The 27,386-nt window shown below is 40.4% G+C and overlaps 2 protein-coding genes across 7 annotated transcripts; both read left to right on the top strand.

The window, feature by feature from the left end:
* The first annotated feature begins 11,628 nt into the window (after positions 1 to 11,628).
* grhl3 (grainyhead-like transcription factor 3) lies at positions 11,629 to 21,279 on the top strand. Of its 3 annotated transcripts, none has more exons than XM_030719032.1 (15): positions 11,629 to 11,765; positions 13,371 to 13,542; positions 13,652 to 13,710; positions 14,632 to 14,896; positions 15,007 to 15,246; positions 15,922 to 16,033; positions 16,173 to 16,267; positions 16,738 to 16,896; positions 16,991 to 17,066; positions 17,167 to 17,288; positions 18,152 to 18,177; positions 18,295 to 18,380; positions 18,486 to 18,571; positions 18,771 to 18,835; positions 20,314 to 21,279. In XM_030719032.1, the coding sequence occupies exons 1-15, from the start codon at positions 11,749 to 11,751 to the stop codon at positions 20,429 to 20,431; spliced, it is 1,698 nt and encodes a 565-aa protein (XP_030574892.1). In that variant the 5' UTR covers positions 11,629 to 11,748; the 3' UTR covers positions 20,432 to 21,279. The 3 variants fall into 3 exon arrangements, with proteins under 3 accessions (XP_030574892.1, XP_030574893.1, XP_030574894.1); XM_030719033.1 differs by having other exon boundaries at positions 18,771 to 18,789; positions 20,874 to 21,279; XM_030719034.1 differs by lacking the exons at positions 18,486 to 18,571; positions 18,771 to 18,835 and having other exon boundaries at positions 18,295 to 18,317; positions 20,980 to 21,279.
* Positions 21,280 to 23,134: 1,855 nt separating this feature from the next.
* On the top strand, positions 23,135 to 26,881 carry cldn23l (claudin 23-like). 4 transcript variants are annotated; one of them, XM_030719396.1, is made up of 3 exons: positions 23,135 to 23,303; positions 24,796 to 24,848; positions 25,236 to 26,881. In XM_030719396.1, the coding sequence occupies exon 3, from the start codon at positions 25,434 to 25,436 to the stop codon at positions 26,181 to 26,183; it is 750 nt and encodes a 249-aa protein (XP_030575256.1). In that variant the 5' UTR covers positions 23,135 to 23,303; positions 24,796 to 24,848; positions 25,236 to 25,433; the 3' UTR covers positions 26,184 to 26,881. The 4 variants fall into 4 exon arrangements, with proteins under 4 accessions (XP_030575256.1, XP_030575257.1, XP_030575254.1 ...); XM_030719397.1 differs by having other exon boundaries at positions 25,241 to 26,881; XM_030719394.1 differs by lacking the exon at positions 24,796 to 24,848.
* The last annotated feature ends 505 nt before the right edge of the window (positions 26,882 to 27,386 follow it).

A 27,386-nucleotide genomic window follows, 5' to 3' on the forward strand; every position in this document is an offset into this window, starting at 1 on the left:
CCTTGGATTCAGGTTAAACTTGTTGCAGGAGATGACAACTCCCTCCTTCCCTTCCTCCATTCATCTCCTCACCCACCCCCCGCACACACGCACACACACACACACACACACACACACACACACACACACACACACACACACACACACACACACACACACACACCTCCTTCTCATGTCTTCTATTAACACTTGTGCTGTAATTTGTGTTTCTTTCAAAATGGGTGACAACTTGCTTTTGGCATTATTGTCGATCTCCGTCTCCTCTTCTCTTTCTGCCCTTCCCTCTTCTCGTCCTTCTCTTCTTTCCTCCCCCCCTTTATTAACAGGTGATTCTCCTTTAAGGAAAGACTTTAAATTGCACAATAGCAGGTGCATGTCTACTGGATATGATTCAAAAAGACCATGCAGAGACGGCCTGAGCCAACTCTTAACCTTAATTTGACCAAAACAGCAATATGCGCATTTAAGTTAACAGTGTGTGTGAGATGTTGATCTCTGAGATTTAGAGCCTGTAATTTAGGCTGTAAAAGGCAACGCTTCCATATTTTTGATCTGCCAGAACTCAAAAGTTTTGTGAGCTCATATCCAGTTTTTGGGAACTCTAAATTCATTCTGAAACTGATCTAAATACAGATTAGGATCAACAATTTTTCTGCAATCATGATTTCCTGTACAACCATCTCACCCAAGTCTTTCTTTTTACCTGCTTGAAGTTATTTAGACAATGTTTCCTTTTTTTGACATGCAAATTTCATATTCAAGTATTGTCTCAGCCATGTTCAAGTCAAAGCATTCCAGTCCTTGCTAAGATTGTCAGAAGATGATGCTGTGTGCTTTTGATCACTGTTCCCTTGAAAATTGATCTGACAGATCTCAGTTTTGAGCTTTTCACTCGTCATTCACTCATTTTGTTGTTGCCATAAATCCTATACTAATTACAACAGTCATTTTTCTCTGTGACAGCTTGACACTTTACAAGAAGTCTGGTTCGCCCTTACACGATTCAATAATACGCTTCGAAAGCCATTTTCAGATTACTGCTGGCTGGCTGAACTGTTGCAAATTGATCCTAGAGTGTATATGAAATATGAACATAACCTGTTTTTCAGACATGACAGTGATGTTGCTGCTGAAGTTTCTTAACCTCCTCAGACCCGAGCTCCTGCTTGTGATGCATTTTTAATTTTGCTTAGATATTTGTCATCAGATGGACCTGATGTGTGCAAAAACTAAACTCCCTCTTTAAACAGGAAGTTGTATTTTGTTACATTACTGTTGCATACTTTCGGAAAATAAATGTCCTCAGATGTGGGTAATGGGTTTATATTACAGCATAACACAACAAAGTCAATGTGACTTAACAAAGTATAACACTATTGTGCAGAATGAAGTATAAGGAGCAGCAAAGCCAAAATGTAATGTCCCCACATGAGGAAGCAGGGACATAGGAGGTTAAATCTGCAGCAGAGAGCATCTCCTTTGGTTGCAAAACCAAGTCTAAACGCAGATTTAATAAAGAGTCGCAGCAGCGCAGACCCCTCTTATAGTATTAATAGGATATTGCAAACATCTGTCAAAATGCAGCTTGTACTGGGACTGCTTCAGTGTGTTACATTCATGTCTGACGGTAAATAATGCTCTGTGTTCTTCTACACAGTTGTAACACTCAGCATGGTGGAATAGTTTGTAATAATGCAGCTCTCCACTAGATAAATCCTGAATTACTCGCTTGCTCGCCCACCCTCATCTAGTCTGCTCATTTTGAACCCACTAATTTGCTGTGTTCTTGGCAGATTGCTGGTCATTATTGAAATTTATTGATCATCCACAGAACATTCCAATCCTACTGCTGCATTTTCACAATCTCACTAATTTACCCTGCCAAGTAAATCTGGCCCTAGGTGTCACCCACCGAGCAGCAACCCTCTGGAGCTGAAAAATAAAGCCAGCACGTAAGACTACAGTTTGTCGAGTGAGCATGTGGGGTTGATTCCAATTCCCACAGATTCCCATGTTAAAGTCCCCACCTTCAAAAATATAATTAACATGTCTGGGCTTCTTTGCTTAGACTGTTGCCCCCGTGACCCGGCCCCAGATAAATGGAAGAAAATGGATGGATGTTTATAACCTGATTAAAAAAAACAAAAAAAAAAACAACTTAATTTTGATCTCTATAGATATTTTCCTCCTTCATAACAACAGTACTGAAGGTGAATTTTATTTTATAACTCATCTGTTTGGATGTTGCCATGGCTTAAAGTCAGAGGCGTGGCTGCTTTGATTGACAGGTCTACTAATACAGGCACTGTATTAGTAGACCTGTATTAGTAATAATACAGGCACTGTGCCAACATCTCCACTAATTCCAGTCACTGAATGGGGCCTCTAAACTATGTTTGTCATTTTGGTGCCTTTTGGAACATTTTAATGGCTTTTTAAGACAAATTCTATGGCCTGTTGTGTGGTGCAAGCTCTTAAAAAAAAGCTCTCTTTTGTATGATATTTGTGTGATAGTATTACTGTTACTACTCTGTGTCTATGCGTCGGACCCGCCTATGCAAATGATAAATGCTTTGAGACATCAAAATGTAGAGTCCACAAAATGTGAGACAACAGAATGTTTTATAAAATTTTCCACTCTGAATTTTGGGAATGATGGCCTTATTTCATGTAAAACAAATTCCCAAACTCAATAGTAATGGTATATTTAACTCAACATTGGTGCTGTGTTGAACTACTGGAAATATTAAGCATATTATGCATATTATACATAGAAGTAAAAGATTAGGTTTCAGAAAAATAAAAGCAGCTACAAATAAATAAATAAACAGACAAAATAAAGTAGAAATGAAGAAAACTGATCTAATTTTGCAGTGGGGTTAAATGGCTAAAGAAATCCCCAGAATAATTTACGGTAGCAGACTTTGGCTGCAGACCAAGCCTAGAGGTCAGGGACTGTGCACCAGCACGTCAATCTTCCTTGTTCCCTGTCTGCAATGAGGCGCACCCTGCTTCGGCTCTTGAGCAGGGCACTCTGTGATTGTTCCGGATTATTGAGAAAAAAAGGAGTGCACGGTTCCTCCAATTCGCCGGCAAGCCAGGACTTGTAGACTGAAACTGGGCGCGAGACGAAGAAAGGAAAAGGGAGGGAGACAGAGAGAAGTAGATTACAGGGAAGTATCACAGGCGAACATGTCAAAATAATGATCTTCCAACTAATAAAAGAAAACCTTTGTTAAGTAAGAGTCAATATAAATGTTAGACACATTTAAAACAGCTTTCTCTGTTCATTGTTTCTAAAATAGGATATATAGGATAAAAATTTCTAAAGTGTTATATTTTGATAATTTTGTGCAAATATTTAGACAATAAATTAAAGTTTTGACAGACTGCACAGGAGAAAGAAAGACATAAGAAAATCAAAGTGAAGGAGAGGGTGTAAATATAATAAATACTATTCACACTGTAAATATAGGGAATGTGTGTGCAAGGATGAAATGCCTGCAAAAAAAATGAGTTTCTGTCTGAGAGTTTCATTAGTGAACCCAAGGCAAGGTGGTCTGAACATGTTCCTTGCTTTATTTGGGATGAAGCAACAGGCCCTGGAAAGCTCTCCTCCTCCACTATCCCACGGGAATATCACCACTCATCCATAGAAGCACTAGGACAGAGGGATGATGGGTGGATGAGGAAAAGAAGGAGGAGGAGGTGATGGGAAGGCGCGGAGAGAAAGACAGATGTTTATCAACAGGGAAAGGAAAGGATGTGTGGACGAGTGTCTCTTGCTTTATTTAAGAATGACAATTGATCAAGCCTCCACACATGCCTGATTGGGCGTTATTTCTCACAAACATATGCCTTTAATCTTCTCTTGGTGTACACCATACATACTTATGCATGCTCCTTTAGTCGTAATCAATCAAGGACAACATTATCCTTTAGTTGCAGTGTACAGTGAAAAGCAGATTGTTGCAATATGATGCCTCATGGAGAACATGAACTGTACTGTATCTTTTATAAAAATAGATGTGGTATTAGTGCCTGCAGGAAATGATTTACCACAGTATCAGGTTCAGAATTTCCCTTCAGGCTGTCAATGGCCTCAGGCTGCAGAGATGGAACAAATGCACTGTGGGTATTTTCCAATCGAATTACTTATGTTATATTGCCTTGTGCTTCATTGTTTCTCCTCTTTTCAATCATAATGTCACTCAAACAGACAGAATTGCAGCTAATTCTTATATGGTTCACATAAAACACTATGCCTACATATTGTGTCTCCAAGGAATGGATATCAGGATGGAAAAGCTAAAGTTTCTACTGGGTGCAAGTTGCTGGTGGCTAACTTTAATGAAGACAAAAAAACCCCCCATTTTGACACTGATGTTTGCACATATACTAACAAGATATGCAGTTTCAATAAGTTAGCATTAGTGATGGTGTAAATGAACATAGATACTAACCAGGCTAGCTGTATCCAATGTTTTCCCTCTTTATTCTAAGCTAAGCTAACCAACTACTGACTGTAGCATATTTATCATACACATGGCTTCTCACCTAACTACCTATGGGCATTGCAGTTCCCAGACTGTGAGCATTAACTGACTAGGAAATCTAGGAAACTCTTTTACCAAAAGCTAAATGTACCAGGTATTTTAAACTGTCTAATGTGCTTATGTCACATTAAAGCTAATGCTACTTTCTGTGTGTCCGCATGCTCTGTAAAGTGGACTTTTACTGGCACTTTTACACCTGGGAATCTTCCACCACTGTGGGTCAGAGTGCAATTATGCACATCTTTAAGTAGCTGCTAGTTGCAGCAGAAAAGATTTCCCCAGAGGCCATATATGAATGGAGGTTGTATCTGCCCCTGCACCAGGGGTCAAGAATGAAACCTGATATGGAGATGAGCCTAACAGCTGCTGTCTATGAACATAAATTGGCAGTGCTGTATTCTTTTAACTTTTTTATAACCCTTATGTTGTAATCTTGCCACATTCTCAAGCAATAGTTCTCTTTTCTTAAGTAGTGCAGTTCATGTGTGTGCAGTGGGTATGTGCAGCTTACATGTAGAGTTAGTGTCTCAACTCTAAATCCAGAGAACACAGACAACAGTGGTGACTTGCATGTCAAGCTGCTGCAGTTTTCATTAAAACATGTAAATAAAGTCACACAGCTCTAAGGTTTCAGTGTACTTCCCAATAACAAATGCTGTCAGGCTCAGTTGCTACTAATTACTAGTCTGTCAGATACTGTTTCTTTAAATCTTAACATTCAACACTCAACTTGAGTTTCTTGGCATTCGTTTTCCTCTTTTATATATGCGGTTTGTCTGTTAGTTGATATGGCACAGCAGAGAGATCTTAGAGGTGATTATTGCTTGTCTGTATCAACCATCTTTGTTTCTGTGTGTCTTTTCCTGTTAGTCTGTGTGTTCATACAGATGTTATTCCACAGCCCTTGCTATCTTATGTTGTGTTCCTACCATTGCAGCAAATAAATGAAATAAAAGAGCAATCACGCTGTGCAAATGCAAAAGTGAACTCCCAATGTTTTGCAGGCCTTCCCTGCAACATAATAATCAACATACTTTGAAAGAACAGTAGACGTTACTGCAGAAACAATATAAAGATAATGAAATGAAAGCAGAAAGGTCCTCGCTGTTATCTACTATAGACTGCACCTGCTTCAATCTGTAAATAATTTGTCTGAATGTCTGCTGTTGTGGAGTTTTCTTTTTTTATACAGTCTGGTTAAGTTCATGGAACTCAAATTAGGGTTTAGGTTGTACAGAGAAGAAATATTTGTTCCACAGAGCTATATTTGCTTTTTATCACTCTGCGCTCATTTCTTGAAACTGAAGGAAACCAGCTTTACTCATCTCCTTCAAGATGTCCCAAGCAGAGCTCAGAGAAATGCATTTGTATTGAGCAATTCAATCACCTTATTCCCTTCCCTGCTTCCCCTGCCCCAGGCGATTATTGTCTTAGCCAATATGTCACGTGCTGAAACTTTAAAGTGGCTGTAAAATTCCAAATATTCATCTTCTCCTTTTGTAGATTCCCAGTCTTTTCTTTGGCCTGTTCTTTCTGAATTACCATATGCCGCTTCTCCATATTCTTGCTGTCACCTCTTCCTCCCTTATTTTTACACGTTCACTCCCTATTTTTACACCTAACCCTCCCCTTGGGTCTCATCCTCCAAACTGATCCTTCACTCAGGGCAATTTGGAGTTTCTGGGAGTGGCTGCTGATGGCTTTGGTTGAAGTAGTAAAAGTGGGACCATTGAGGTGGGGGTAGGGATTCTACTAGAAAGATATCTTCATTCTTATCAGCATTAGAGGGCTGAAGAAATCAGAGGTCCACAATGCAAACACACACTGGGAAACTAGCTGCACAAAGTTCTCAGAGGCTAACAAATTATTTCTGAAACAATGTGCTTTTTTATGAACACACACTGGCTTTTATCCAAGCCTGATTACATTGACACAATAGGCTTTTATTTTAGCAGCTGACTAAGAAAACTGAATCACAATAGAATTAGAACAATGGCAAACTAAAGCATCAGTGCAACAGTGTTAGACTACTACAGGTTGATTAAGTAAAAGAAAAGTAATTTCAGGTTTGTTTTAGTAACAACAAAAAGAAAAACAAGAGATTTAAAAATGTAAAAAAAAAATGTACCTGTAAAATAATCAGGCACTGCAACTTTCAGATGAGCACAGTAATAAAGTACAGTAGTTGTCTACCAAGCTTAGTGGCATTGAAAAGCTAATTATAAGAAAATAATATATATATATATATATATATATATATATATATATATATATATATATATATATATATATATATATATATATATATATATATATATGAACTGGGGTTAATGTGAGTACCTCCATACACAGGAGTTGTTGATGGAAGTTTTAACTTTATCTTTTGTTTGTTTGTTTGATTCTTGCATGCAGCATCTGAGAAGTATGAAGTATGTGGAACTATAAAGAGGGCATTTATCAGCCTCTGCAGCTAGTTTTAAAGCATGATCTCACTTGAAAATCGCTAAACATATGACAAATGTTGATGCTTCTCTCTGCTCACAGTCAGTGACCTCAAATATCTCAGTGTGTGCTGAGTTTGTTGACTCACTTCTGCAGAGGAGAAAATGTCTCTCCTGTTTTGTTCCCTATGCCATCTAAGGCTGATAATTTTGCATTTTATAACCTCAGCCGAGGAGGTTATATTTTTGGTAGCGTTTGGGTGTTTATCATTCTGTCTGTAAACAGGATAGCTCGAAAAGTTTCGAATGAATTCTGATGAAACTTTGTAGGAGTGTAGAGTCGAGTCATGTTAGCAATCCATTCAAATTTGGCTTACATCCTCCGAGGTCTTCGAGGTCAACTTAATGATTTAGTGGTTGAAAATTGACAGAATGCCTTATAACTATTTTATAACTATAATGATTCTTAAAAGTGTGGTATGTACGGTCAACATATAGAAAGTGCTGTATAAAGATTTAAAATATCATGTCACATTTCACCTCTGATCAGACTGATTGATCTGATTGATCTGAAGGTCAAAGTGATAATAATGCCGTACAGAGCTATTTAAAAATATATTTCTTACTACCATTGTTTGTATTGACAACATATAGGCATAAAGGGAATGACATATGGGGATTCTAAATATCACCTTACTCTGGACCTCTGACCCCTTCTTCAAGGTCAAATAAGGTCAGACTTTCATAAACTGTCTTTTATCTTTAAAACTCTCCTTAAAATTCTGTTGCCTTTGTTTGTATTGGCAACATTTGAGAAATGATGCGTGTAGATGGGGATTCTAAATATCACATTATAGGTTGCATCCAAATATCATGTCACATTTGACCTCTGACCTCACTTTTACGTTTCACATCTACCTGTCTTTCAAGATGACCCCAAAAATATGTTCTACTCTTAGAAAAAGTATTGTCAAGAGATAAAACATAAAAAAAAAAGAAAAAATTATTTTACTTAAAATTATGTCAAATAAATTAAAATGAGCTTCAACAGAGCAAATAAAAGACTGCACACGTTTTTACTGCAGTACACACTTCCTAAAGTAATAAAATACAATACTATTCCCTTTAAAGTAAATACTGCCTACAGAGTGAGCAGCCTTGGTGGAGGTTTGCGCTCTTGGAGTGCTTCTTGTTTTAACTGTGGCTAGATTTCTCTATGAGTGTACTATGTGTGCATGGTTATAATTACACACACCACTTCACAGTGTGGTTTAAAGTAGCTTCTTTATGCTTGAATTTGTTGTGTAGCCTATGAAGATGGCCCATTGTATAGGTTATAATTATATATGACTGCCTCTCATTGCCTCTTGTGATACTGTTTTAAATGTACATTTAACTTTTTGACTGTGCATCTTAGTTTGTAACCTCTCTTTTGTGGAGCAAAGTCAGCGGAGCCAAATGTCCCCTCTGTCAGCCCACACTCTGCATGCATGGCTGGTTTTTTGGAGCTGCTTCACCAAAGGAAATGTGGAGATATACAGTTGATTGTGCACAATACTGTATATGACACAAGCTATTTCACAATAAAAGCACTTGAATTAATCATAGTAGCAACTTATGGCTCTAGATATACAACAAGGAATTACTACTGAGACCAAAGGATTATAATATATTTTTATATAAATATGGAAAAATATCATATTTGATTTTTACGAGTTTTTCCAGAGTAATTACATTCAAGCTGGTGTCCCAATTTGTCCTAATATTCAGCAGTAAATAAAAGGTTGCTTCATTTTCACCATCCTTAGAGGCTGAACATAAAAATGACAAAATGCAATAAGAGAAGGAAGCCTTGGATTTCTTTGACTTTGTTACAGTGCCTTGAAAACCTTGACTGATAATACTGTATGTCTAGTGATGCTTTATGGCAGTACATTTTTTAACAATATCAGGAAAGTGGATATGTATGAGAACACAGCAGGTAACAGTGGTAACAGCAGCAGCAATGGGAAAGCTTTGCAGTTGCAGAAAACATGATAGGGCCTTACAGGAACAGGTGCACACTGTTACCATAAGGGCTGGGTTCCGAGTATGAAGGAACCAGTAGACAGTATCACGCCCGAGGCTTCTTATATCTCTTAGCCTTCAGCACACATTCCTACATGACAGACTAGGCATTAGGGCAGATGGAGAGATACAGAAAGAGAAGAGAAAGAGATGGGGAGATATGTATAGTGTGTTGGCGTTAATAAGAAGGATCAGCCGCTGGACAAAAGGACTGCTATTTTCATTACTTTGTTTTCTCTGCATGACTTCTTCACTTTGGTTGAACAATGTGGATGTGCATGATCATTGTGTTAAGGGTTTTAGTCATGTCCACAAAATCCTTAAGTGGCAGGAACAGATAAGACTCACTGGTCAAACGGTCACAAGGGAAAGGAGAAGCAGGAACATGAGGTGAAAGGAAGAGTAAGTGGGAGATTTGGAAAGGAGAAAGAGAGATTTATGGTGGGAGGAGAGAGGTGATGAGAATGCTCCTTCTCAGCAGCAGTCGTGCGTAGAGCTGGTGCTGACGTCTGTTTGTGTGCTACCATGCATGGCTGCAGGCTTGTATTCACATCCACACAAACACAAGTCACACAACACAGCAAAGCAGCTCAGCACTTGTTGGTTTCTTACTCCACAGATAAGTTTCGAGGCAGCCCTCTAAACATCTTGAGACATCCATCCATCATCCAATTCCCTATCATTCCTCCCTTGTCAGACTGCAAGAGGTGTTTTGGGGGATTTTGAGAGCAGCCTTAAAGGTGACATGGAAGTCCAACACAAAACAGAAAACCTTACTTTTAAACAGAGTTTGCACAAAGGTGCGTTTTCTTGTCCTTAAGACAATTGCACCTGATATTCAGGTGATTGATAACTAGCTGGCAGCAGGAGTCATTTTGGAAACTGTAAGGAAAATCTCCAACTGGAGCATCCATGATTTAATTTATATGCCTTTTTTAATTTTTTTAAGGGATATTATGTTATTCTACTATATGTAGAACTTGCTGTCCATGATTACTGTATAATCTCACTAGTTATCACTTAGTTACACCAGGTATCAGTAGGATTGATGTCAGGTAAATCCATTAGGAGACCAGAGCTGAGAGTGCCAGAGTGAGACAAAGGCAAGGATAAAAGAGCCAAGCATTTTGATGTGCTAATTTTGCAGCACTAATGTAGGGTAAACAGAGAAAGTATAAGAAAGATAGGGTGCAAGAGAGAAATCGTTCACACCCTCAATGAGTGGAGCTGATAATTGCTTTAAGAAAAACGGAGCGCTTCAATGTTACCATGTTTGTGTCTGTTAGCTTCTTGCCCTATTTTATACCTTGTTATTCTATCATTTATATCCGAATGACTACTTTGCTGAACAAACCTGGGTAAAAGGCTTTAACTTTAATTACTGTTTTATTGTGTCTATGGTTGTGCTTTTAGGTCATATTTACGTTGGAGTAATAAAGATGTGTCATAACCAGAGACTTCTTTCTTTCTTTCTCTTTCTCTTCTGATTCAAAGCCATTTTACCTCAGGGCTCTCTGCGTGTATGCGTGTGTGTCTTATCCAGTGAGGGCGTGCATGAGTGTGTGGGTAGACTGCACAGCACGCACCCTTGTGTGTTACCACGCCAGATTCCCTCAGGTGTCCCACAAGAGGGGCTCACACATGAATGAACAGATAAACGGGCACATACATATAATCATCCTGTCTCTCTCTCTCTCTCTTTCACACTGCGTGTTTGCGTAAATGTTCAGCAGAGTGTAGGCTGAAGATAAAATCCTGAAGCGACATGCGACTATGTGACTCCTGGTAACACGAGGTGTGGGCTTTGGTTAGGGAACTTGTGTCTTATGCTTAAAGGTCTTGTGCAGGATTATTGCACAATTTACTGCTCATTTCCACACTCCTTTCTTCTGATTTAAGTCCCCCTTTCAGGCGAAGCATAAAAAGTTTATTTAGTAGTCAATGACATGAAATTCCCAGAGCCAACAGCATATTTCTGTCAGATCTCCCTTACTTTTGTAAATGAAAATGCTCAATATTGCATTAAGAAGTTAGAATTTGCCCTAGAGGCATCAGCTGCAACTAGTTATTCTCTATATGATTTTTTGCATCCCTGAAAGGGACAATTCTGCATACTACTAGTAGTTCTACTGCTAAAGCTCTCAGAAAGTGAAGAAACCAAAACCTCTCAAAGAAATAGTAATAAAGGGGGAGAGTGAGCAATGATACTGAAAAACTATTAACATCTTAAAGCTGAGTCCCTGACCACTCTTGGCTTTCTCAGAGTCATTACCAAAATTTCACACCTCCAGGATCACCAGTCTCGCCTTTTTTTTAATCCAAAATGTTAATGAGATTCAAAACACTCCTGCCCTGGATTGTCATGCAAAGTGAACTCCAGGCTGCAAACTCATACACATGGAAACAGACCCCCACCTGCCCCCACCCTCAAGTTTGGAAGAGACCTACACCTTCCCCTCTACACCTGTCCTATCACACACCTGTTCCATAACTCTCAGCCAATCAGAGGGGAGAGGAATCTTTCTGCAGGCATAAATCTGGGTCCTGTTCAGAGGGAATCACAACACTTGACTCATTTATGTGTCAGAGCTTATCCGTGCTAGACTGAAGAAGAGGAGAAACCCCTACAAGTACTGAAAAATTGAGATTAAAGGAAATTACTCAAGGTGACTTGGACTGAAGACATGACCAAAGAGACCGAGTAAGTTCTTTAAGTTTTTTTTTTATTTATTTTTTAGCTACTGTCTCTAGAAATGTGTTTCTTATCAGGTCTATTTTTCTCAATTTATCCACAAAACAAAAACATTTTAGTTTGGATTTGGTGTAACACAGTAAATGGCTCATCTAAGATTCCAGTCTGGGGGACCGAAACCCCCCCACCCCTTTCCTCTTTCGCAATGGGACCCCATGTGAAAACCCCCTGTTTTTAAAAGGAGGCATTTTACAGGGGAAAATGATATGGACAAATTTATAAGGCACGCACACAGACACACACATGGGGTCTTTTGTTGTAATGGGTCTGTTTTAACTTGTGTTGTCACTGACCTAGGGGGCCACAGAGCACAAAGGAGAACAGAAAATAAGAACCTCTTCTTGAGGTGTTGGAGACAAGGGGTAATGACAGCATGTGTTGCATTGAATTACATAATGGTGAAACCCAAGACACGAGACCCCCCTCCTATGCGTCGATGTAAAAACCAACGCTCTCGGCTTGTTTTGGGGGAAATACGCAGAGAATAACTTCTGTTTGTTGTTTTGGGAGGCTGCTGCTGCTGCGTGTGTGAGGCAGGTGCACCTTTGAACAGGTGTATCTGCTTTGTTTAAGGATTTTAGTGTGAACTGAGGCTGTAATACGGCAGCAAAACATGTTCAGATACACAGTTTTCAGTGCTCAAAAGTTGCATTTTCAGCTTCACAGGTAAAGCTAAATGGATTCTTCCATTAATGTGTGCGAGAGATTGTGGGGATATTTCCCTAAGCATTGGTTCTGCTGTGGTTGTTAACACCTGTAGTCTTTGCCTCCTGTCATCACATTTGATTAACTGTTTATCTAGGTTACACTGCAGCTGTTTGTTCATTAGCTACTTAAGACAAACTCCAAAGGGGGCTTATCCCGACAGTCTTGATGTTAGCAGTCCAATGTCGCTGTGAGGCTTTACAAACAAATACAATCCCCAGTACCCCAGGCTCTGTGTTTGTGTGTGTGGTTTGCCAAATGAAAGGAAAAACCAGTGCTCACCTCTGTGAGAGTTGTGGGTTTCTGTTTACTGAGTGGGAAAATCTTGTCATCTCTTTTAAGATCTAAGCAAATATGAGAGGTTATATAGAATTTCTGAATGTAGTTTCCTCTTCTTTCACAACACTGGAAACCAAAAAACACAACATATGTGTAGGCGTGTGTGTGTGTGTGTGTGTGTGTGTGTGTGTGTGTGTGTGTGTGTGTGTGTGTGTGTGTGTGTGTGTGTGTGTGTGTGTGTGTGTGTGTGTATACACATATTTCTGGGTGGCCACTGGCTTTTTAAGCCTTTTTGACACCGCTACGTCTGAGAGATGTTACTCAGCACTGTGGTTTTGCAATCGAAACCCTACAGGCTAAAGGACAAGTATGTGCAGTGCTCAAGGGCCCTGGTACTACTGTATGTCAAATCCTGACAGCTAAAAACATAGTTGGGCTGCTATTAATTATTACTTCGATAATAAGTAGTTATAATTTGACATTTCAACAGTGTTTCAGTGTATATTTTAATTTGAAGTCACACTGCTAATCTGACAGTCCACTCTCTAAACCCTTTCTGCCCTATTGTAGGACTCTGGGACTGGTCTTTCAGAGCGAGAACTTCAGCTATAACAATTACCCAAACTACATCATGGACTCCTGGTCCTATCTGGATAACTCTGTACCTGAGCCGAACCCCTCAAAACCCAGATTCCCTTCTGATGACCTAACAGCCCTCACAATGCTTTATGAACAGTGCAAGGTAAATAATGTGGAATCAGTACTTGCATTAAATCAAAGTAGTTAACCTCAAGATTAATTAGAATTATCCTTACACCGATCACATTATCCCCTTTTCCCTATTTTTTCAGAACCAAAAAGCAAATGCTGCCTGCAGTCGCCCTGGCAATGTGTGCAAAGCAACAGAGAGGTAAGACAGAGTTTCTGCAGCTGCTCCCGCACACGCACACAAAATCTAGTTCTTCACAAACCAGTTGAGCCTCTGACATTACTTGTATGTGTCTACAGTCATCCTTGCATATCAGTCTTCACTGCACAGCTTTAAATTGTTTGTGCAGCTCTCTCTCTCTCTCTTTTTTTTTTTTTTACAATTTGCAGTGATTTCTGTGACAGGTAGTATGACTCAGAAACTCAGTCTTCAGTTGTGACTGAACTGAAGTTATTAGAGTAATAGTACAGAAAGAGAAAGGCAGGGCTTTAGGAGGTCATAAACTGATGAGTGGTTAATCCTCTAGCCAAACAGAGGGAGAGGGATTATTTTCTTCCTCTCTAACTCTTCCATTCAACTGTCCTAGATCAACTTCTCTGCCTTTCTTAAAGAGTTTCACAACAGGAGGACAGGTAGTTGTTTTTTTCTCATTCTGGCCTTCCTATTCCTACTACTTGTTAGGTATGTGAGAAAGGCCATTGTTGGGGCTCAACGTTGTCCCCTCAAACATTTCTAACTGAGAAACTCAAACATGGAGAAGAAAAAAAAAAGCTGGATTAACAGACAAACAGTTCCCACCCAGAGTCAAACCCAGCCTTTTTACAGGTTCGCATTTGCAGTAGCTGTGTGTGTGTGTGTGTGTGTGTGTGTGTGTGTGTGTGTGTGTGTGTGTGTGTGTGTGTGTGTGTGTGTGTGTGTGTGTGTGTGTGTGTGTGTTGAGACACAAGAAATGCTTTTTTACTGACTGTTGTACAGCCTTTAAGCTTCTTAAGGACACAAAATAGTCAGTCACTTGAAGCTTGTTAATTTCCTTGATTTGTTGAAAACTGAGTCATGATGACATCAGCAAAGTGGATTTTCTGTTCTGTGCTAAATTTTTCCCCCACTTCCCCGTCCGGCCAGGAGCCTGACCAACACCAATGAGATTTCTCCACTGGATACATCCTCTATTGCCATGAAGATTCTCTCTGAGAGCATTCCCACCCAGCCCCACGACATTTTGGGATCTAAGCAGAACCCGCCCATCTCTGTTCCCACTACCTCAGACACATATACCACGCTGACCAGTGTTGTGGCAGACACTTATGACAAACAGGAGCTCAGCAACTTTTTTGATTTGCTGCAAAAGTGGCCAGAGACCACTGCTTTCCCTGACCCCAGCACCGAGGTAAGCTTAGTGTCATCAATTTCAAGCTAAGCCCTGTCTCCCATGCAGCTTCAACACCTCTGGGTCTCTTCTTTTTCCTTCACTAATGCATATCCCTGTGTGGCTGTCAGACTCTTCCCTACAGCGATCCCTTCCCTGAAAACCATTCCAGCCCAGTCTACTCTGGCTCCTACGCCAGTTCCCCATCTGAGAGATCCAGGAGTGACTTCCAGTTTTCACTCGGTTCTCCCGCAGCTTCTACTTACAAGCCCAGCGAGCTACCCATGGTGTATCTGAACAAGGGACAATTTTACCCCATCACACTCCATGGCGTGGACAGCAGTGCCTGCCTCACTGCCACCAAAGTCAGGGTGAGTCAAGGTGACACATCATCAGGAAAGCAAGGACTGCTTTTGTTAGAAGTCATACTCCAAGATTTGTTTTGTTTTCTGTGCGTGTCTTACATTAAAAATATTGGTGACTATTGTTACATCCTTCCCTTCAGGTCTTTTATGTTCTCCATCAAGCCCATTAACACCTAAATTCTTTGCGTGCCACCAAGTCAACCCTTCCCAAATATCTGTCCCTCCCTTGGAGCCAGTTCCTCTAATGACTAATTCACTGCTGGCATTTTGCACATCGGGTTGGTACTATTAAAATGACAGCGTCCTGCCCTTTATAATTTATTCCTATCTCAGGGCAGTGAGGCCAGAGTGTAGTACAGCTCAGCTCCGCTATATTTGTCTGAAATAACACCAGCAGAACAGAAGAATAAAAAGAGGAGTGGACAAGGAGAGAGGAAGGTGTGGTGTGGTTTACAGCGCTTTTCTTTGTCAAGTGCATCAGAGGATAAGAATATACACAAACACATGCTAGCTCAATGCAAATAACTGACAGTTCAGTAGAAAAGAAGGATTTGGAGTGATGAATGATGTGTGATGAAGGAAAATTCTTAGATATATATCCAGGTGTAAAGAAATATGTAACAGCTAGGCAGATTAATCTAATTTTCCTGCTTTTCTGTCATCTTTTTTTCTCCACTTCAGACAGTGGTGATGGCTGTGTTTGAGAATGACAAGAGCCCAGAAATGCAGCTACGCTTCTGGAATCACTGGCATGCACGCCAACCAACCGTCAAGCAGAGGGTCATTGACATCGGTATGTTTTTCACACATGGAAATACACATGGAAAGTTACTGCACAACTCATACAAGGAAAACTGAAGTTAAAAAAAAAAAATCCTTTGCTTTCTGTTGTGTCTTTCATAACACAATCATTATCATTTTTGTTTTAACAGCGGACTACAAGGAAGTGTTCAGTGGCATTAGCAACATAGAAGAAGTGGCCTTCAATGCTCTGTCTTTTGTGTGGAACCCCAGCGAAGAGGCCAAGGTAAACAGACACGCAAATGCGCCCACATCACTATCACACAAGAATGACAGACACTTCTGTCTGTAAGGCCAGTTCTCTGAAAGTAAAAGAACAGGTGGAACTTTTAGAGGAAAAGAAAGGAAAGGTAGAACAGGTAGGTGAAGGAGAAAAGGAGCGGCTGAGGTGGGAGGGGAGGAATCCCAGAAATGTGTTTGGCCCTGAGGCTCTTGTCACAACAGCAGGTTAAAAGACACGACAGCTTATGCGAGCTTCTCTGTGGCCCAAAGGCTCTGGGGTGGGGCACAAGAACCTGGTGCAAACGGCAAGGAGCAGGAAGAGAGGGAACTGCAGTAAATGTGACGATGCAGGGATTAAGTAAAGAGTAGACACGTGAACAATAAATGGAAAAAAATTAAGAAAGGTTGTCTGTTCTCAAAAACCCAACACCATAATGATGCATACATATAATAATCTTTTTTCTTATCCTCCAGGTGTACATTGGGATCAACTCTCTGAGCACAGACTTCTCCTCTCAGAAAGGAGTGAAAGGCCTGCCTCTAAACCTCCAGATTGACACTTATGACTTAAGCTCAGGAAACAGCCAACTGTTGCACAGAGCTGCTCTCCAGGTCAAGATTTTCTGTGATAAGGTAACTCGCTTTACTCCACTTCTTACACAAGCAAACAAGCTGGCATTCATTGAGTCACAGTGACTTATCTAAATAAATGACTGTATGTCTTCAGGGTGCAGAGAGGAAGATGAGAGATGAGGAGAGGAAGCGATCTAAGAGGCGGGGAAAGAACACTAACGATGCTAACAGTGAGTAGTGCACATAACCACCACCCTTTTAAAGACATTTTTATTATGCTATCCAAGGAAGTCCAATCTAACATCACTTATTATCCTGCTTTGTTTCCAGATAAATCTTCAGCAAGTTGCTCCATAAGCAATGAGTGCACCTTCTTCCAGACCCTGGACGACCACGTCACCCATCCAGTCCTATTCATCCCAGAGACACACCTGTCCAGTGTCCAGCGCATGGTAGGTCCAGATTTAACAACACTACTATAATTTCTCATGAATTATGTTTCCAACCCCCCTTGCAGGCGATATGACAGGCACGAGCGAGGCAAGAAAAAACTGTGGGAAAGTATGCCGTGGGAAAAATAGGAGGAGGGGATAGTGGTGCCAGAGAAAGTGAGGTGAAACGCAGACCTGAGATCCGATGAGCTAATTGGTGTCGAAACCAGACACAAGTACAAGCCGCTACAGCTGCTGACACCGCGATTAAGCTATGGGCGCTTACACAAAAACACACGCATGCATGTACCTGGTGAAACAGCATTCACACCTTTCATGCAGCAAGCCACCCTCATATCCCTTGCTTCTTTCACTCAGACACACTTGCAATAATAGTGCGGTGAGAGTGCTGTTCAGACAGGCCAGTTTTCCCACGCTAGAAAGTCTAGAAGAATATACAATATGTTTGGATCAGTAGAAAAAGAGGGTTCATAGGTTAGATAGTTTGCTGTTAGGTTCATTATACAGCTAGTCCTGATGAGTAATTAAAGGAAAAGAAAAAATAAATCAACAGGGAGTTGCAAAATTGCTTAACAATGTGATGCCTCACAGTTTGTATTGAATGACTAAGGCAGAAAATGTGATTTTGTGATTTGATTTAACAGTATGATTAAGCGTGGGATGGTGCTATCTGTGTCTCTCCATCAGTGTCCACAAGTCCATTGCTCTGTTAGATGTTATGGGAAAAGTGATGATATCGTTCCTTTTTTTTTTGGTGTCATGCACATACAGCTCTTGGAAGGGGGACATTAGGCAATGCTTTTATCAGTAGAGATGTGTCTAATCAGATCTCTGGTCTCCTCTCTGTTTTCCTGTCTCTCTAGGCCACTCCCATGGACGAATCAGAAAGGTAAGAACAAGCGGAAAAACACAAGGCTACGTTAAACGTTAGACATCACAGTCAGCATTTTCAAACAGAAGCTGCTAAGTTGCTGCTTTTGTCTAATGCAAATGTTTGCGTTTCCAGGAGTTCTCTGAAGAGGTTGTATCCAGACAGAGACCAGACAAGCTCTCCCTCCAGCAAAAAAGCTCGCAGAGAAGACCCACAAAGAGGTAGATAGAAACATGCAACTCTAATAAAACTAAAACCAATAATGAGCCAGTGAGTTTTGTCCTCATTGATGCTAAATCTTGTTTTTTTTTCTTGGTTTATACTAGTTCTTCTATATGTGAGGACAAGCACTGAAGAGGTGTTCGACGCCCTCATGCTCAGCTCACCGACACTGTCAGGCTTACGAGAAGCTGTAAGTATCACCTGATTACTTTGAAAACGCTCATAAAAACATTCCAGAGTCATCTGAGATGGGGATCTAAAAACAGCTTCACCTGTTTACTTCTGTACTCATCAGAGCATTTTCACCATATCTTATCCTTAAAGTAGATCATCTTTCTTTCAGCATTAGATCATGCTAACTGTCTTCTCATTCCTTTCCTTTTTCTCAGATTTCAGAAAAGTACGGTCTGCAAAAAAACACCATTGGGAAAATCTACAAAAAATGCAAGAGAGGGTGAGGATTCTTTTTTTTTTGGCTATTGCATTGCTATTTTGCAAATGACTAAATGCACAATTGAGGTTATAGGTGGCAGAATTGATGGCACTATGAAGGTCCTAGGTTCAAATCCACAGGCCGACCGGGGCCTTTTTGTGCTTGTGTGGGTTCTTACTGGGTACTCCAGCTTCCTCCCACAGTCCAAACATTTTTTGGTGAATTGGCCGTAGGGGTATGTGTGAATGGTTATCTTAGCCCGCCAACAGACATGCAATCTTTCCAAGGTGTACCCTACCTCTCACCCTATGAGATGGATAACTGGTTAAGAAAACAGTGCACCTGACACCCATGAGATGCATATATTTTGGCCTGTTTGTGTTGTTTTAATCTTATCTTCCCTTAAGGAAGCACATGTTGACAAACCGGGCTGGTAGGTTAGTTGGCTCAGGCCTGGAATGTTTTAATTGAAGCTCTTCTACAGAAAAAATATATGACTGAGAGAAGATGAAAAGATTTTCTAAGTCCTGATGAGTCACTGGCAATTGCTGTGCTTATTTATGTTTTTATAACATTATCTCTTTGGATGTTCAGAAAGCAGCATTGAAAGACAAAATTCCTGATTTGATAAAGGCCTCGGGTGATTCCGTTCACTAACTAAAGGCTGTTTGTCAGGTCACCAATTGTACGTGTATTTTTGCTGAATGACAAAGGTCACGTGGATTCCTCAGAGCTGCATTTTTCTTGTGATGAATATGGGTGCTCGTCATTTTAGATAGGAAAGGGTTTATAACTAGCTGAACTTGGAAATGGAAGTATAATTCCTACACAGCTGACCCCCCCCCCCCAAAAAAAAAAGAAAAAAAAAAAAGAAAAAAGACATAAAGCTGAAGCTCACAAAGTCAAAAGTCTTTTCAAACTGTTGATAGTTTGGGGATTTTTTTTTTCTCCTGAGAACTTCTGTCAGTAGCTTTGAGTAATTTTCCTTCTGCTTGCTGGAAGCTATCACTGCAGGGGGAGAAGCTAAACTAACAGGTTGGGTTACATTCTCCCTGCTGTTCCCTCCCTATCTATTGGTCTTGTCTTCAATCAGTCCTGTCCCTGCAGGCAGAATGCATGAGCCAGTGGTTAGTTCAGTCATTAATGCCTTAAAGGTTAGCGTTAGTGTTGAGGAGGAGCAGGAACACGGTGGCCTGATTTTTAACTCTTACTGATGCGAGAGATATGCCACCACTATGTTTTTCACTTGAAATCCTTCCTCCAAACAAAAGGCTTGTTGTCTTTAACCCCAACAAGAACCCTGAAAACCTGCTTGTGTTTCACTGAGGTGAAAGGTTGAGCACAACACATTATTACACTGTTTGAACATTGTAGTTTTGGAGATGAATAAGGCTTTCTTTAAGTATGTTAATGGTTTTCTATTGGTCGCACTCTGTGCATCACGTTTTTTTTCAATAATGCCTGGAGTAACCCTTTCTTTGTGTTTGTCTTCTCTGCAGGATTTTTGTCAACATGGACGACAACATCATCGAACACTACACCAACCAGTCGGCATTCCTCATCGAGGTGTCTGAGTTGGCCACTGGTCAGTTCCAGGTTACTCTGGTTGAAGTATGAGAGCAATCAGCCACCTGCTCTGCTGACAGATGAAGAAACAAAAATGCCAGTTTTACAATTTTTTTGAAGCACTGCCTGCCCAGACACAATGCAAGACGTGGATTGCCAAAAACAAGAAGAAAACTGGATTGAAAGGACCTCCCCAGTTTTCTGACTTCAGTTCACAGTGTTGTAAATATCATTCTCCCCCCGTTTGTATCATTGTGTTAACGTCAGAGCAATTCCCTGTGTATATATAATGTAAATAGATTTTAATAAGACAGTGTTTATGATCTATATGTGTACATATTGAATATCAGTTTCCACAAACTGCTATGTATTTCATTTTTATTGAAAGAGCTCTGCACATGATCTGTGTACAGCATTTTTTTTCAGCATTTTTATAGGTTACTTTTCTTGCTGCTTGCAATGTACTCATCATTTCTTCTACAAAACCCAATGGTGCATTTTTCTTACCCACAAACTGCTGTCACATTTTTTTACTGCCAAAAGTATCCTCCTCTATGTTCCTGTTAGTTTCACAACTAAGATCACCCAACACTGGGCTGCATTCAGAACCTAAAGTCAGACATTTCCACCTGTAAAACCACACAAGAGTTAGTATTGCCCATCATTTAGCCCCTGATTTGTGGACATTTCCTGACTGTATGGTGAAACCACAGAGTTTATTTTTCCTGGAAACAGTTCAAGCACCCTAAACCCAACCAGAGGACATTCATATTATGCATGTATATGCGTGTGTAAAAACTTGTTTCCTTATGCATTATGCGTCATTTCAAAGTGAGTATGTATCCTTGTGTTATTTCATTATTGTATCATCTTGTTATCTTGGTCATAATTGGCCCTTTTGTAAGAAATTAAAAAAAAAAAAAAAAGCATAACAGGTTTGGTGTCTGTTTTAGTTTTTACAGATTTGATTGAAATAACAAGATTATTAGTGGGACAAACAAAATATGCTTCCTGTGTACAGGACGTTTGAATAATTACAATTAGCTTTTGGAGGTGAAGTGCATATTGGAAAATTCAAAAACTGCTGATGGCTCTTTCTAAGAGTGAGAGGTACTGTAAAAAAAAAGGTTTCTGCAGACTCTATGCAGTCCTGTAAGAACCAAAAACACCCAGGTTTTGGCAGTTAGCATGCTAAATTATTCTATATTATAATAATAAAGTTCATGACTGCAATTAGAAAAAGACTGAACAAGTAAGCTTGTTTGAAAAGGTTGGAGATAGTCTCTTTTTAAAAAAAAGGACATGACAGCATAGCTTAAGTTTGTGAAGTTGCATCTGAACAAACTGCAAGACTTCTGGAACGATATCCTTTAGACAAAGTGGAGATGTTTGGGCACAATGCACCGCACTACATTTGGTGAAAACAAACACAAGAAATACCTCATACCAACTGTCAAGCAAGGTGGTAGGGGCGTGATGATGTGGGTTTGTTTTGCAGCCACGGGACCCGGACGACATGCATTCATTAAATCAACCATGAACTGCTCTGTATACCAAAGTATTCATGAATCAGACGTGAGAGAATCTGTCCGACAGTTAAAGCTTGTTTGAAATTGGGTCATGCAACGAGGACAATGATCTCTACCACAGAATGGATGAAAAAGAAAAGAGTCAAGATGTTGCAATGCCCAGAACTCAGTCTGAATGATACAGTACGCTGTGGCACCTCAAGAGAAATAAACTAATGCCGACAAGCCACAAAACTCAATGAACTGGAGCAATGTTGAAAAGAAGAGAGGGCTCAAATTCCTCCACATTGATGTGAGAAACTGATGAAGTCATACAGAAAACAGTTACTTAAAGTTATTAGTGTTATAGGGCATTATACAATCAGTCTAAAAGTATGGGATGTACTTTTTTCAGATGAATATATCGACTGTGAACCAGCACAAACTGTAAGGATTATAGCTTTCAATTGTTGTTTTGTTGTAAGCTTTCATTCGGGGTGCAGTTGCAGATCAGCACATCTCTTTTTTGACACTAAACCTCTGAAAACCAATTGCTTCCCCCAGATATAAGTAATTTCTAGGTTTGCGGCCACACTTCCTTTTATTTGTAGTAGTTTCCATCATAGTCCTTACATGCGTCTGCATAACTTAGGCTCACAGTTTTCCATGTTGTACAAAGTGTGTCCAGTGAAAGACACTGACAAATTAAGCCACCCTTTAACCACAATGACAGCCTTCTCTTCCCTTTTTCCACAGCCAGTGGATAAAAGTGTCTGCCTTACAATGTTAACTTCATGAAACCATAGCGAATCAAAATGTGGGGTGAGGGACTAACGATAAAAATGCAGCACAGTCCTGCATAAGACTGTTTGTGCATGCGTGTGTGCTTATGTGTGTGTTTTTACAGAAAGTGTTGAGTTCATATAAAGACAAACAATAACCAGTCACATTGCTGTTTTCTAACAGCTCTATATGGTCCAAAACAGGCAGGTTGAAGTGTTGGTATTACTCAGAAAGCTCCCTGCTTTCCCTATTTGGCAACTGCAACAAGGAAAAGCAGGGAGGGACCCTGTCCTAAATATAACACAGACACCCCTCAGCAAGTCAAAGAGAGAAACGCATCCAGAGAGAAAGTGGGATAGCGAGGTAGAGAAGCAGACAGCTGAGGAAGCAGTGGGGTAAAAGAGGAGGGAGGCAGACACAAGGACGGAGACATGAAGGCAGAGAAAATTAGGATGCTGAGCCAGGTGGGGGAATTTTTAAAGCAAGGGCAGATGAGAAGAAAGAGGGAGAAAGAACAATAAAGAAGTCGTCACACCATCTGCTCCCACAGAGAGAAACATGTTAGCCATTCAGACGACAGCAGGGAGGCAGCCAGCGATCTGCAGTGAGATACAAACAGCCCCTCCTGAATGGTAAGTGACTGTTACTTCATGGACTGTATCTGTGCGTGTGCATGTGTTTATATTATTCCTGTATGGGGGAAAGTGCATGGATAATTAATAATGCATTTTGCATAGAATTTTCACTTCATGGCTGGCCCCCGTTATTTGCCTTTTTGCAGATGTTTTCAGATATTTCATCTTTCTCTTTTTCATCAAACCTCATCAAGCACCTCAGAGAGCTGCTGCATTTAAAATCGTTATAGTGGCAGTAATAAGTGGACCTGGCAATCCGACAGCAGCAAGAGTAGCAAGTGTGCATGAAACATAATTTATACCTAAGTGAAACTTTATGATACAGATGAAAGTCAGTCAGTATGACTTCCTGACAGCTGGCTCAAAGCCTTGATTCTTGTGTCATCTTGCATTTTTTACCTGTCATGTCACTGAAGTGAAATGATTTAGGACAGGTGACATTTGTGTTTATGAAGCTACACTCCACTCCCTTCCCACCCAGCAACATCCAGACATGCATAACCATGGAACATTCTTATTCTTGTTTTTGCAGCATTTAAGTAAATCTATTTCTAGTACATTTGTGCCCTTTCTGAGATGTCATCAGACTGAGACCTGCCCAGTATTGTTTCTTTCCAAAGTGAAGTTAAATTCCAGTTAAATTAAAGAGGCAGGAGACCAGTCAGTCATGCTAAATGTCATCAGCTCCCGAGTGACAATGTTGGACTTAATATCCCTCCACCAACTATAGGTCAGATTTACAAATGTGACTACTGTAAAATCAATATATTTCTGTTAGTTCTGTAGAGTTGTGACCTTCATACTGTACAGAAAATAGGCTCAACATTTGCAGTCTTCTTCCTTTACAAAAATACAGTAGGTTACACCCTACAGCCATGCCGTCACAATATCTTTGTTGCACGGGTTTGTTTAACAGAGATATGCAGCTTGTTTGTCTGCAACTCTTCATGCTGTCCTCTTCTCCCGGGACGTTCTTCCTTCCCTGCCCTGGCTGAGACTCACTCTGCATTCAAACACTGGCCTGACATAATTACTAATCCGACTGAATTCTTACAAGGTCACAGCTGGCCATCAATCCTTATTAATTAAAAAAATAGCACCACACACACACGCACACACACACACACACACACACACACACACACACACACACACACACACACACACTGAACTCACGTATGCCAACATTTGTAACAGTTGTACGTGTGAGACAATCAGATCTTGCTTAGATCTTGCATGTGATAAATACAACTACACACGCACACTGTCACACTGAGACTGGCCAGGCTATTGTATCCTGGCAACAGAGACAGCCATCGACTGCTCTGTTTTTTTCCTGTGCTGCGCAGGAGCAGTAAAGCCAAACCTCCTTCTGCTTTCTCCATCTGCTTGTGCACTTGTATTTACTCCACTTCAGCTCTGCCTCTGTTTTTCTCTTTCTCTGTTCATCACTTTGACTTGGCGTGTACTACAATTGTCTTTCACTCAGGCAGTCAGAATGAAGAGCCTGCAGCTAAAAGAGAGGATAGTTTCATTTAAGAGGTACTGGATGACCTTCTATTTTATTTTATTGCAGGGTCTTTATCTTATTGTAGGGTCTTTATCCTATTGTAGGGTCTTTACGTTACAATATAAAACACCTTGAGGTGGCTGTTATTGAGATTTGGCACTATATAAATAACACTGAATTGAATTGAACTGAACTGAAGTGAATTTTGACATTATAAATCTTTATTGCTGTGATCATTGTAATGACTGTGTTTGCTTTTGCCACAACCTTATTTATCCCTCTCTTAAGCTCTCTAGCTTCTTGCAAACACAAGAAAGTAGAAGAAATGTTTGTGAAGCACAAATGGATCTTGTCTTATTTAAAACACAGGAATTAATGTGCTGTCTTCATCTTTGTCTTCTTCACATTTTTTTTTTCAGAGCAGATCCATATATTTCTGCCCGCGACATCAACATTTGACCAACAGGTATCATTCCCATCTGGAGGAGCAGCCAGTTTCGTCTGTCTTTGGCAAAATATTTTTTTGTCACATTGAACCCTGGTGCTGTACAGTTTTTTCTAGAAAAGTATTCAAGTTGCATGTCTTTTCCTAACAAGCTGGAGTTGTGACACCAAAGATGCACACTCCAGCCTCCATGGTGATGGGGATTGTTTTTGCCCCTTTGGGTTTGGTCCTAGTCTTCACTGCTGCCATCACCCCCCAGTGGAGAGAGGGACAGGCTCATCTGAGAATGGCAGGACCGGGAACTCTTCTTCGGTCAGGAACAAAAAGTCATGGGATAGGGACCAGGTCCAGCTCAGTGGACGTACTGCTCTTATTGCGCTCTGATGGACTATGGGAGAGCTGCCTGCAGGTAGAGCACTCTGACTTGAGGCAGTGCTGGCCTGTGGCTGGTCCATATCAGAGAGACCCAAGGGTTCGTCTGGCACAGGGTTTGGTGCTAACCTCTTTGTTCCTGTGCGGCACTGGCATTGTTTTGGCTTGTATTGGGGTCCGCTGCTGGGCAGATCTCCCTCTGAGAGGTGTGGCAGCCTCAGGAGGACTTCTGGTGGTGACAGCTGGGCTGCTGAGCCTTACTGCATTAGGGGTGTACACCCACAACCTTAGAAGACTCGGGATGGATCCGAGTCAAAGGATTAATAACTCACGGTTCCCCCACCTCAGCTTGCATCCAGCTGGCTCACTTTACTTTGGATGGCTGGGTTCATGTTTACAGGTGGTGGGAGGCAGCGCTTTGCTTTTCAGTTTCAAACAACCAAGATGCCCAACCTGCCCATCCCGACATGAGCTCTCTGTCTCTCCCTGCCACTCATGTCCAGAAGTTACCAACAAGACCGACATAGATGTATATGAAGTTAGTTGTTAGAGCCACGTTCAACCTTAAGACTTTCAAAACTTGTAAGAAAGCACGGATTAAAACAAATAAAATTAGACACGAGGGTACGTTCTAAACCTCCTTTTAACTTCTCAGCCTGTAAAAGCTGCAGCTTATGTAATGAAAAGTCATAGACATAAATTCATAAATGACTGTGAACTTCTGGACATTGCTTTTTATTAATGAACTTTTATGCAGTTTTGAGCATGATGGATATAGCTCCCCTTTGACACAGAGACACACATGAATTGGGGGTGTAAATTAAAAAAAGATGAATGATGTGTTAGAAAAAGAAATTCAACATCCTGCTGCCTTTAAATGGAACATGTGGTGAAAAATAATTGAAGTATTGCTTTGTGATGCCTTTACATCGTAGCCATGCATTTGTACTGTTAAGAAAAACCAATGTCTGAACAAAACTGTGAAATTCTAAATATTTGTGTTAAATTCAAACAGACTAGCAGTATCATAGATTATGTCAGGGCTTGGGAAAACAATGGCTTAAATTCTTAAAGCTCATCACAAAGGGTTTTGTCTGTATTAAGTTGGTTGCTAACAGAAATGCTTTAAGCTAATATATGATATCCCGTTTCGTTGCTGAAGGTGGCGCTCTTGAGTACAACAGGAGCTTTCACTGGATGAACAGATTTCTGGCATATGATGAGCAATACAAAGATTAAACAAAGCATAAGAGGAGGATGTACAACAGGGTGTTTATTCCTTGTAAATTACTTGTTTGTATTGTCATTTTGTCATTTTGTGCTCATATTTGGTGGAGCTGTCTGCACTGAATAAATCATTTTAACAATACATCACCTGGCTCTGCACCTTTTTTGTTCCTTTTACTTTTATGAGAAATTAAGAGCGAAAGCAGATTAAGATGAGCTACGAATGAAGAAAAAGAAAACATCAGCACATGTAATTTATCCTGTGAAGAATAGATGCACACTGACATATTTGCAACCTAAATACATGTACATGTTTAATATGGAAATGAATTCAGAGCATTTGGCTCAACAGAAAGCTGAGAGATCATTTCAGATACTGCGCATCAGACAAGGTCACTGCAGTTAAACAGAGTATCATTATGTGGATAGATTTTAGATGATAATGCCGCCTAGAGCCACAAGGAGACATCGCAATCTGATGTGAGAACAACCAATTGAATTGCTTCAGTCTGCAACAAACAACCTC

This window comes from Archocentrus centrarchus, chromosome 22 (assembly GCF_007364275.1).
Source record: "Archocentrus centrarchus isolate MPI-CPG fArcCen1 chromosome 22, fArcCen1, whole genome shotgun sequence".
NCBI classification, from domain to species: domain Eukaryota; kingdom Metazoa; phylum Chordata; class Actinopteri; order Cichliformes; family Cichlidae; genus Archocentrus; species Archocentrus centrarchus.